General features: G+C 42.7%; 1 protein-coding gene across 2 annotated transcripts in view; it reads right to left on the bottom strand.

Annotated features, from left to right (window-relative positions):
* Positions 1–12,515, bottom strand: part of TERT (telomerase reverse transcriptase) — a 72,982-nt gene that overhangs the window by 38,554 nt on the left and 21,913 nt on the right. For both annotated transcript variants that reach the window (XM_068127897.2, XM_078784301.1), the window contains exons 9-12: positions 10,237–10,332; positions 9,687–9,766; positions 2,234–2,347; positions 838–909 (exon numbers count right to left, since the gene is read on the bottom strand). In XM_068127897.2, the coding sequence (XP_067983998.2) occupies positions 838–909; positions 2,234–2,347; positions 9,687–9,766; positions 10,237–10,332 (362 nt within the window). The remainder of the gene's footprint in view (positions 1–837; positions 910–2,233; positions 2,348–9,686; positions 9,767–10,236; positions 10,333–12,515) is intronic.

Genomic DNA, 12,515 nt, shown 5'->3' on the forward strand with positions numbered 1-12,515 from the left:
GATAATTATTGTATTTAATTTTTGTTAAGTGATTCTTCACCATTGAGAGATCGGGCAAAAAGTGATATAAAAAATAAAAAAAAGTTGTGGATGAGTTATGACTAAATTTGGGGATGAGTTGGTTTGGTGACAAGAACAAGCCGATTTGATTTTGGTTCAGGTCCGAATCCAGATCTGGCCTATCAGTGGGATACAAAACATAAACTGTTCAGTCTGGCGGAGATATATGCTCCACCGAGTGCCGCTCTAGTTTTAGGTATGCAAAGCTACAGAATAGGTTGCAGTTTCTGGAACTTATCATAATAAAGCAATGCACCAAGTTTCAGTTTAATATGTTAAAGGGTATGGCAAAAAAAAATCTGGAAAACCACAGGTGGGATGGACAGATGGACAGCAAACCTACAGTCTCCTCCAGTGAAACCGGTAGGGGACTAATTAAAATCTCACATTCCCGCATCACTTTGCCACCACAAACACAAAACATAACCAACGAGAATCATGACGAGAAAGACAACGTAACGCCTTGCTATAGCAAGCACAATATGATGAACAGTTAATAACTAAACGCCATGTTAACAATGAAGTTAAAAAATAAAATACAAAAAGACAGATTAAATATAAGAATTCTCAGCATTTGAAATTTCATGCATCCTTCACTATAACTAAATAAACCAGCAAATGTTGGTAAATACTGTTCAGTTATTCCTAAAAATTATGAACAAGCAAAAATGTAGTAACTTTCTCACCAACTACACACCTGCTCTGACAAGTCCCTTGACATTTTAAGCGAAATACAAAAACACAAATGCAAAATATTTCCAAGAATCGGGTAGAGACCTGAGGAAATATGTCGCCAGATGGAGGTGTGGTGTCACCAAAAGAAAGTCATCAATGAGACGAATGATGAACCTGAAATGCATTGACATATGAAATACACCTTGACATGTGCAATGAAAACCTCATATGATACCAACATGAAAATCCATCATCAGGGTGATACCGATCAGAAGGTACAGTGTATTTTTAAGAAGAATCACCTGTTGTTATCAAGTTATCACTATCGCAGCACTTCCAAAGCATTATTAAGGCTTCCAGTAACAACAAAACAACTTACCGACAATGCAATATGACGTTCATTCATTTATTTGTGTACAACAAATGGCTGCTGGTTTGCAACTTTGCTGGGATAGCAGCAGTGCTGCTGACGCGGTGCCTCTTGTAATTAAATAACTGACCAAATATAGCACTGGAGTATCATGAGTAACACAAAAAGACAAAGATGGAGTCATCACGAGTAACCTGGATAGGATTTGGATTTCAACTGCAACTCCTCGACCTCAAACCCATCCGGGTGCAGTCAGGTGAACTTTACAAAAACTATTTGCAAGATTCACCCCTATGTAGCCAAAAATGCGAAGGAAAGAAATGAGAGATGGATAACAAATAAACAAAAGAAATATGTCGTGCATAGCACGATACTTGTGCAAATCCCGAAAATAAGTTGTTGGCCTTTGATGACCTCAAAAATAATTGGTGGTTGAATTCAGTGACCTGGTATGCAAATCCTATTAATATTTCAAGTCATTCAGATGAAAATTGAGGATTTTAGAAATTTGGCCTATGTTGACCTCAAAAGTACTTGGTGGTTGAATTCAGTGACCTGGTATGCAAATCCTCTTAAAATTTTAAGTCAATCAGAGGAAAATTGAGGATTTTTGAAATCTGGCCTATGTGGACCTTTTGGCCTATGTTGACCTAAAATAAAATTGGTGGTTAATTTTTGGTGGTTCAGGAAACCAATGCCAACTTGCTTATTCTTCAACAGAAGATACGTTGGGGAACTTTTAAGTTCCACCAAGTGATGCTTCCACACCCATCTGAGGATCAATTGCATCTGAACCTGAATAACACTTTTGTGAAGCAATGACACCACCCTGCCTGGGAAGCGCTAATCTGGCAGTCTTTATTCAGGCCGGGAATCAAACCCAGGCGAGCGAGGTCAAAGGTAAATGCGCTCTCTGCCACTTCCTATCGGATAAGTTGAATATAATCCCATGAATTATAATTCACCTTTTGACAAGTTTTAACGAAATTAGCCACAAGGTTTCTTTTTCCAGCCATTAAAATCACAACATGAGGATGTAACATTGTTGAGAAGAGTGTATTCACTCTTCACTGGACACTGGACAGTCGAGAATACGTATTAAAAGTTTGCTTTATCATTTGTTTTTACCCATCGCGGTCAATATCTGGAAAGAACTTGTGCTCCATCTCTGCATAGCAAGCACTGCAGAGGAGTGCCGAAAGTTGAGACCCTTGCGGAACACCACAGCACCGCAGGTAACTCCTGCAAGAACACCGCAAAAAATGGTCAACAAATGACATCTCCTTTCAAAAGGATGAAGGACCATATATGGCAGTGGATATACACTATTAGTTAGTATCACACTTATGTTAGTGAAGGTGAGGAGATGCATAGCAGGCATAATAGTCTAGTAGGAAGACTAGGTCCCCCTGCACCCCCCGGAGATATACTTCTAATCAGTGTTTCTAGATTGGAAAAAATGTGTAGAAAATGACTAGCTATGGCCCCAAGCTGAAAAAATGTCCCACATACCATTTTTATGCAAATTACTGCTGCAAATTTTATGCAAAATTATGCAAATTTTATGCAAATTTTTGATGAGGAGTAGAGTTGAGGGGTCTTTGAGGGCTTCATCGAGGTGCTCTCGGTTGCAAGACTGGGTCATTCTGAGAAGCACAGCAGGGTCAGAGATCATGATGTTCTCCTCAGTGAATCTCTCCATCAACAGCCTCTCCATTGCCTCACACACTGTTTTGAGGCAAAAGAGGGACTTTGCGTAGGCCTTTCCACTGAGAACACCTTTGAGAGATCCACTTGTTACTAGTTGTGCCTCAAAGAGAATCTCTGCATATCCAGAACCACGCATCTTGTGTCCAGTGAGCATCCCGATGTAGTTCATGGATGTGTGGAAGGGTCCAATCGTTACTACATGACTAGCAAATTCATTTGGCCAGCGCCAGATGATGGGAAGGGCTTTCATGCAGACACCCAGATCAAATGTATTCAGGACCCATCTCTGACCCACCTCAGCAGTTGCTGCCTCGGAACGCTTCAGTAGCTCACGAACAACTGCGTTGTCTGTGATCGGTCTGTGCCTGGTGCCTGCATGGCATGGCAATGGCCTGCAGCCTGTGCCTGGGCTAGGGGGTTTCACCTCTGCAACTGGTTCTCCCCCACCCAGCAAATCAACAGTCGACTACTGCACGCCTATCCACCAACCGATCACAGACAACGCAGTTGTTCGTGAGCTACTGAAGCGTTCCGAGGCAGCAACTGCTGAGGTGGGTCAGAGATGGGTCCTGAATACATTTGATCTGGGTGTCTGCATGAAAGCCCTTCCCATCATCTGGCGCTGGCCAAATGAATTTGCTAGTCATGTAGTAACGATTGGACCCTTCCACACATCCATGAACTACATCGGGATGCTCACTGGACACAAGATGCGTGGTTCTGGATATGCAGAGATTCTCTTTGAGGCACAACTAGTAACAAGTGGATCTCTCAAAGGTGTTCTCAGTGGAAAGGCCTACGCAAAGTCCCTCTTTTGCCTCAAAACAGTGTGTGAGGCAATGGAGAGGCTGTTGATGGAGAGATTCACTGAGGAGGAGAACATCATGATCTCTGACCCTGCTGTGCTTCTCAGAATGACCCAGTCTTGCAACCGAGAGCACCTCGATGAAGCCCTCAAAGACCCCTCAACTCTACTCCTCATCAAAAATTTGCATAAAATTTGCATAATTTTGCATAAAATTTGCAGCAGTAATTTGCATAAAAATGGTATGTGGGACATTGTTTCAGCTTGGGGCCATAGCTAGTCATTTTCTACACATTTTTTCCAATCTAGAAACACTGATTAGAAGTATATCTCCGGGGGGTGCAGGGGGACCTAGTCTTCCTACTAGACTATAAGGAAGTTAATTGAAGCAATAACAATGATGATTATCAGAATGAAATTACACGTCACCTGAGCTATTAATTACAATCACACAAATATGTGACTTGATGATGCAACATTTGTAAGAATGTTAAATTAAAGTGGAGTTCAGTAGAGCAGTTTACCTAAAGCTCTTGGACTCATGAGACTATTTTAAACAGAGAATGATTTATAAGAGCAAATAAATAAATACTGTTGAAATCTCTCTGGAGCTAAACGTTTAATGTTTACATCACACCATCTAATTTCCATTTCTTCCTCGAGTTGAGAAAATGCTTAATGGCTGCTTGTGTCAAGAAACTAGAATCAGGCAGAGTGATGCAAATGGGCAGCCAATTATTCAGAGTAAATGAATGAAATCCTTCCAGTTCGGGGATAGGCACACGTGGATGACTAATCGGCGCTGTCTCCTTACCAGTTCTCCAAAGCGAAGTCCCCCGACCATTTACGTTGTGTTTTACTATTTCGTTTTTATTCCTGTGTTGCTGTTCGTGTTTTACAATACAGGAGGACAATGAAGCATCATCCAAATACCTCGGGATAGAAGAGGGCCACCAAATACGTTACAAACAAATGCGCAAAACAATTACCAAAGAATATCTGTGTAGAACGAGGCTGGTCCTGAAAACATACCTTTTTCCAAAGAACAAAATCAAAGCCATAAACCAACTCACAATACCAGCATTCCAGTACAGCCACGGAATAATAAACTGGCCACAATCAGAAATCAATGAACTAGACATCAAAACAAGAAAACTCCTCACAATCCACAAAATATTTTACAAAAACCAATGTATCCCGAGAATTTAACTGCTGTGACAAGAATGAGGTAGCGGCCTGATGGAGCTCATCCAAGTGCAAATAATGACAACTGTAAGATTGGCTAAAAAACAAAACCCACCTTTAGAGGCCATTTTTCCCCGCAAAGCGGGGGTTGGCCTTTTTCGGGCACCGTGGTTGTTGTTGTTTTTTGGTCCCCCTTTTGAAGCAATGTTTTACGGCCGGATGCCCTTCCTGCCGCCAACCCTGTTTGTCGCCTTTTTACGACAAACAGGGAATTACCAGTGAACTGGTACTCAATTAGCCGACCTCGGAAGGATGACAGGCTGAGTCAACCCCCTGGCGTTAATTCAGCGATCGACCGGGATTCGAACCCAGGATCCTAGGATCCTAAGCTGGCACCCTAGCCGCTAGCCCAACACCAAATACGTTACAAACAAATGCGCAAAACAATTACCAAAGAATATCTGTGTAGAACGAGGCTGATCCTGAAAACATACCTTTTTCCAAAGAACAAAATCAAAGCCATAAACCAACTCACAATATCAGCATTCCAGTACTGCCACGGAATAATAAACTGGCCACAATCAGAAATGTAAGATTGGCTGAATACGTTAAAAGTGCAACAGATGACCGAATCCAATTTGTAAGCAAACACGAAGACAACAAACCAGAAAAGATATCTCTAACCCACGTAGCAAAAAATTGCAAAGACAGGTGCGAATGGAAAATGTTACACAAGAAACCGAAACGAGTACAGCCCCAACAATTGCAAAAAATACAAGAAAAATGTAAAACAAAATAGGAACAGATATACACCGACAACTGTGAAAATGATAAAAGAGGCAGGGTAATATAAAATATAATAATTTCCATTTCTTGGTTGAAATTTCCAAAACTAGTGAGATAACCGTGCTACGCACGGATGGGAGGCCAGATGCAAACAGGCAATGCAGATACGGCGAATGCTAAAGCATGAAACCAATAAATTCCACATTCCTGTAGCACCTTCCATCGCACATCAGACATGGACAGCAAATTCGTGAATGACTTCCATGAAAAACGTACCCGTTCGCAAACAAACGGGTACGTTCATGCATACAAACAGCGACCGTGGGTCCGTGGCGAATCTGCATATGGCGATCCGCGAAGTTCACGTTCAGAAAGTAGAATCCATCATGGCATGTCGTCATTCACTTGAACTCGATATCTCTTTTTTCATTCCAAACAACATATCGCCAATCACAAATTAATCACAAAATAAACTTTTAACATTGTTAATGTTTCCTTCATTGTAAAAAGTACCAAATCAACAGTTAAAAGGATTTTGAGCCGATAGCTGTTACGGCCTTGGCAAGATCGAGGGAGACAGCGATCTGTTAACGTATACACCGCCCAAATAGCTATGTGGAATTCTCTCATGTAGAGATTAAACTCACGTCATTTGAACTTAGGCCAAGGTCATTATTTACTTTTAATGATGTTTATATACGAATCTAAAAGAAGATAATTGGTTTTGGGTCGTCCTTTCCGCATATCGTGGGATTGTGAGTTGGAGAAATGGCCGTGATGGCGGGGAGGGGGATGGAATTCTCTCAAGCAGGGATTCAACCCGTGTCCTTATAAAAGGTCTTTGGATCAGTTGTTGATCAGTTATAAAAGGTCATCCAGGTCACCGAGTCCGAGCAGCGAGGTCACAGAGTCCGTGCAGCGATCGATGCAGCCGTTTGTGCGGCACCCGGGAAAACACCATCGTCACAATGAAAACATCGTCACAATGAACGTGATGCGAACGCGAATGTTATGCGGGAGTCCAAACCTGAGAATGCTGGAGACCAAAGCTGAAATTGGGAAAACTAAATAGCCTATTTTACTCTTGGAGATCCCAGGATTACCCACCCAAAATATCGTTGCGATCGGTTCAGCAGTTTTTAGGGTACCTTCGAACGGACAGACGGACATTTGGTGAATTATAGTAAGATAATTATTTTCCCAAAAAATTATTTTTTCCAAAATAATTCTCCAAAAAAGATGGCAATATAAAAGAAAAAAACGAAAAAAAAGGTTGGACAGATTGGGCAAAGACAAATAAGGCTCATTGGAATGGCACAATTTCGGACCCCAAAAAATCGAATCATATGTCGAATCATATTGTTACGGTTCTATGCCGCTCTTCTTCCCTTACCAAGGGGGGATTAATCCCCTTGTTCTTTCTGGGCTTGGCGGAACCGAGGCTTGACACGTCCCATCCAGACAAACGCAGAGTAGGGTCTCGGGACCAATTCTCGCTCGTACCTAATTCTCTGCGCCGCCACGGAAGCGAGGAAACAAGTCTCGCACGAGCCACGCGTGGTTTGAGTATGCCGAGCGAATTGAGTACCACGTGGTCCATGCAGTCTTAGTTAGTGGAACACGATTTGAGCGGTTCTATTCGTACCACGCTTAGCCAATGAAGAAACCACACGAACGATCGAATGGAAGAAAGGAAGAACACAGGTTTAATTATTCCCACACGTATTTGCAATGATCGGGGACGCAGAGACACAGAGCAGCCTTAGTCAATCTTATCTTATCCCCTGGACTCGGGCCCGTCTCACTCACACAGGGAATTGCAGATGGGTAAATGTTCAGCCAGCGCGTCGACGTGGTCGTCCAGAGACGGCCCCCGTCCAGCTCTCCACGGTCCCAGCACGTCTCGCGAAGATGGCAGCAGGCGATGGCAGGAACCTCGTAGCGCGTCTCCCGGACAAGGGCAGATGATGAGGTGGAACGGCAAAGGGCGGGACTCTCAGCGCGGCTGGCGATTACACAGCCGTTTTCCTCACTCACGCGACAATGCACTGTATAGCGATCAGCCTCAAACTCAACCGAGCGTCACTTATTAATAGCGCGTCTTTCGGTTCATGCGCGTCTGGCTTCGCCCGCGTATCTTGCACGGTTCTCTGACGCTCACAACTCCTCTTCCTCGATCCTCTAAGTTGGTTAATGCGTGCGAGTACGCCCCTGGGCACATCCTTTGCTCATCAGTGAGGGTCCTTTCAGGCAGCAGTCCTGTTCAATGAGTCCCTTGGTGCAAGTCCCTCGCTTCAGTCCTCTGGTGCAAGTCCTTTTGAGGGTTTGCAGCGGGTTTTATAGCTACGCCCCCGAACCTTCTGGCACCCTCTCGAACCTTCTCACCACGCACTGTGACACAACGCCGCCGCCACCACCTCTGAGCCCTGATTGGCGGCTCGTGCTTACCGTCAGCGCTTCTGCCGCTCCGCACTCGGCTCCGCCCCGACCCTCCTAACCTGCCTCGTGTTAATTCGCCCAAAATGAACCAACGTTAGCGCAAAGGGGCATGAAGCGAGGGTAGCTGGAAAGTCGGTAGAAGTGGGGCCTTTTCTCCTGACTCTACTCAACGCATAACTAACATAGGAAAAGGACTAAGCTCACAAATACTAAGACATAACTACACTATCGCGAGGCTACATGTTGCTTGTGTGACTAACTATGAGGGGGAAATTTTAACCTTTATTAGACTCACTGTACAAACTCAAAACCGCAACAATATGATATGTATGGTTTAATCAAGCCGGCCGGAACGCATGGTACGTCGGAAAGCATGGTAATCAAGCGTTACGTTGCACAAATTACTAAATCTATCGGCTTTTTGGGGTCGAGTGTTAATGATGATGAGGAACCCCTGAAAATCTAATCATATGTCAAATAATAGTAAGGCTTAATCAAGCCCGTTAGAACGCACAGTATGCCAGAACGCACGATGAGGTGTTGAATTAATTTTTAGCTCACCTGGAATGAAGTTCAGGTGAGCTTATGCGATGGCGCGTTGTCCGTCCCTCAGTCCGTAAACACTTGAAACTTCTTCTCCGAAACCTCTCATGGGATTGCGACCAAATTCGGCACAAATTATATTTGTTGTGTTGTGACTAAAGTTCGTTCATTGCATTTAAAAAAAAAAAAAAAAAAAAATCAGGGCCGACAGGGGTTTACCAGGGTCAAAGTGGATCCAGGTTTGACCCCCCAAAATAGGAATTTGCTTTTTCCTCTGAAACTACACACTATTTCGATGAAACTTGACCACAACCATCACCACCCATGCTGTACCAAAGTTTGTTCACAGCATTAAAAAAAATCTGCCCCTTTAGGGATTCTACATGCTGCCCTGTCTTCTAGCAACCATTGAAATTGGTTTAAAATACCCTTAGTCGTGCAGTATACTGTTTATTCTACCAGGTGAGCGCCAGGGGTATTGCTCCTATGTTTTATTAGTGCATTAAATGTGTGTTTCCCAATCACAGTGTTAATCTTTTAATAATGCTTTAAATGCGAGTTCTCAATCGGTCCGTTCCCGGATTTTGGTGCAGGTTGTGACCACAGTGCGGTCATTCTTGTTTCAATTACAATATGAGATAGTCACCATCTTCTGTGAATGATCTCTACATAGTCACAGTACCACTTACAACACCAGCGTGATGAGTAGGTTTTTCTACCACCTTGCACGTATTTCCCTCGTAAAACATAAATTAGCGTCAACTTGGGGCAGTTTCTAACCTAATTTTACCACCAATTACTGGTCGTAAAACCTGGTTTCAACGAATTCCTGCTGTCAGATTTGAAGATACTACCGTAAATGAACATATCACATTTTCAAGCTCAAAACGCTGACCAGTTAATGCCAAAATCAAGGCTGTAGTTTGGATAGAAGGCAGCAGTCACAATACTACTGCACATCTCACGAACTTGCTGTTGGAACATGAAATGCCTTTAACAATGATAAAATGGAATGGAACATTGAATCCACATGTGAGTTTCTTTCAACTGTAAAGTGCATTTAGGAAGTGGAAAGATTATATATCCATCGTTCATCCTTGAAATTGAACGTACTTCTGACCAATGGAAATCACCGTGTTGTACATTTTCTGGAAGCATGTGAATAGGTCACTCGAACTCTTCTCATGCAATCCCTGAACAAAACAACCCCAATAAGTATTCAACAATACAGAACAGACTCAATGTAAAAAAGGAAGGATCTGATTCAGTTACTAACTGAATACATTTTTAAAAGAGAGGCAACAACCTTCTTGCCAAGTTGAGAATCTTAATGCTGCGACCCTAACTTTTCGGGACAATGTTAACAAACAAGCAATCATAGTATGTCTGAAAACATCCAAATTAGATATTTAAAGCATCAAAATTAAACCTAAAGGCACACTTGTCACTTGATGAAGTACGGTGGAGGAAGGAGGTTTTAAAAATCGAAATTGGCAAGACTGAGCGAGCAAGAAAGACACAGAAAGACAACTGAGGGGAGGTGGTATATGGGGCGTGGAAGGAATGAGTGTGGGGGAGGGGGGGGGGGGGGGAGGGGGGGTAAGGAGAGTAAGTTTCTTCAAGGATAAATACAAGGCCCTTTAATAAGCGAAGGAGAACTTGCCTGCTCCACCACGATGGCATTTCTCAGGGATGTACGAATCTGAAGGTCTGAGACAAACTCCTTTATCATGGGCAGGAAGTCTTTAAGAGATGACACCTGCCAGGGCATGACGGCATTAAATATTCCCTACGAGCATCGCAATCCTTTCCCCAACCCTTTTGAAAACATTTCTTTAAAATGCAAATGGTCTTTTTTCCAACGATGTTACAACTTTGTGCAACTGTAGTTATTTGTATCACTATTAACACTGTCTAGTTAAAAAAAAAAAAAAAATCAATGAGCAACAGAACAATTTTTATCAAGTTTAAATTAAATGAAATAAATACAAGATTGGCTATTTATGCAGTAACCTGTTATGGTTAATGAAATTTTAAACTTAAATTTATAAAATTGGTAGATCACTGATAAAAGTGAATAAAAACCTCCAGCCCTGATGTTAAGGATTTTGGTTATGTTCAAACGAAATGAAGAGGTGTATGGCATAAGGAAATGAGAATAAGATTCTATTTCACTGCATACGAAGGAAAATCTAAAAGTATTTCCTCCAACCCCAAAGGATTGGTCCCGCCCGCAGCAACGAAACTCTTAGATGTTAGGCCTTTTCCATATGGCTTCCCAGCCAGCGTCACACATTATTCTGAGTGTTATGTGAGTCTTCTGATTCCATTTTCATCACCATTTGTATGCAACTGGTGACTGCTGGTTGCAACATTGCTGGGAGCATGGCTGTGCCGCAGATGCAGTACCCCCTGTTCCCAATAAGCCGGTAGTCATTTCGATGAACTCGGAAGGATGACAAGCTGAGTCAACACAACTGGTGTTAAAGGAAGAAGAAGACCACTCCTTTTTGCATCTTCAGATACATAGGGCTGCCGAAGCAGTTTCTCGGCTATTTGGTACAATCCTGGACTGGTCGCCACTATGATGCAGGATACTCAAATGGCTCATTCTTCCCAGTAATAAGCTGGTACTCATTTTGCCAACCTTGGAAGGATGACAGGCTAAGTCAACCCACCTGGTGTTAATTCAACGGAATGACAGGGGCTCAAACTCATGACCCTAAGATCTCAAGCCAGCCACCTTAACTGTTAAGCCAACACCAGGCTGGTGCCATTTTGAAAAGGTCAAAACCTTTTTGCTTCCCATTGTGTGATCCAAAGCAACATTGATCATCACGTGATAAATGACAAGCAATTTATGTTGAGTACATATCTGCATATTTAAAGTTGATTTGCAATTACCAAATAAACCGATGTTGTTCGTATACACCTCAGTGCACCCATAAGACAACCACTGCACTTGTTTGCAAGCGGGTCAGTTTAGTGGCAGCACTTCCGCAATTTTGTATTTGGGCGACTTTGCTTGTGAACAATCCCATTTACAATTTCATTACTTAGACATTTATCCCAATGAAATAGGATTAGACACAAATCTAGAACGTGTTGATTTTTTTTTTAATAAACAAGGGGATGGGCAACTAACTCTGTTCTTCACATGCTGATTTGGTCAAGGATGGAATTTCCCGATGACAGGTTTTATAGTAGCATAGCAAACGATATTTACCTTGACAGTGCTATCAATTACACGAATTGATAATCAAAGTTAAAACTTCAGCTCATGAAAACTCAGCTACTGCACACTCTCTATGGTATGAATGATCGTTTTAAGGCCATTTTCCCCGCTAGAGCGGGGGTTAGCTTGCGGGCCCCATGACAATCATCGTTCCCTGTTTGAGGCAATGTTTTTATGGCCGGATGCCCTTCCTGACGCCAACCCTTGGTCACGCTCTTACGATGCGCAGGGATACGGTGTACCTATTCTAAATCGGGGCACACACCGTGATCATTCATCCCAGCAAGCTGGTACTCAATTTGCCGACCTTGGAAGGATGACAGGCTGAGTCAACCCCCCTGGCGTTAATTCAGCGATCGACCGGGATTCAAACCCAGGATCCTAGGATCCCAAGCCGGCACCCTAACCGCTAAGCCAACACCAGGGATCTCTATGGTATATATAGCATTATTTATTTAAACTCGTTTTCTGTGACCATTGTGACAAATCAGAAGTTGCAACTTTTGAACGACCCTGACTATTATCATGCCAGCTTTATTCTTAGCTAATGGTTCCCTGACGAGCAAAAGCATTCGACAAGTTATTTAACAATATACTTAACAGTATATTGTGACTGTACTTAAGTACTAAACAGTACTTAATTAGCCTGGTGTTGGCTTAACGGTTAAGGTGACTGGCTTAAGGTCTAGGGTCTAGGGTCTAGGGTC

This window comes from Myxine glutinosa, chromosome 9 (genome assembly GCF_964187855.1).
Source record: "Myxine glutinosa chromosome 9, kmMyxGlut1.1, whole genome shotgun sequence".
Taxonomy (NCBI): Eukaryota; Metazoa; Chordata; class Myxini; order Myxiniformes; family Myxinidae; genus Myxine; species Myxine glutinosa.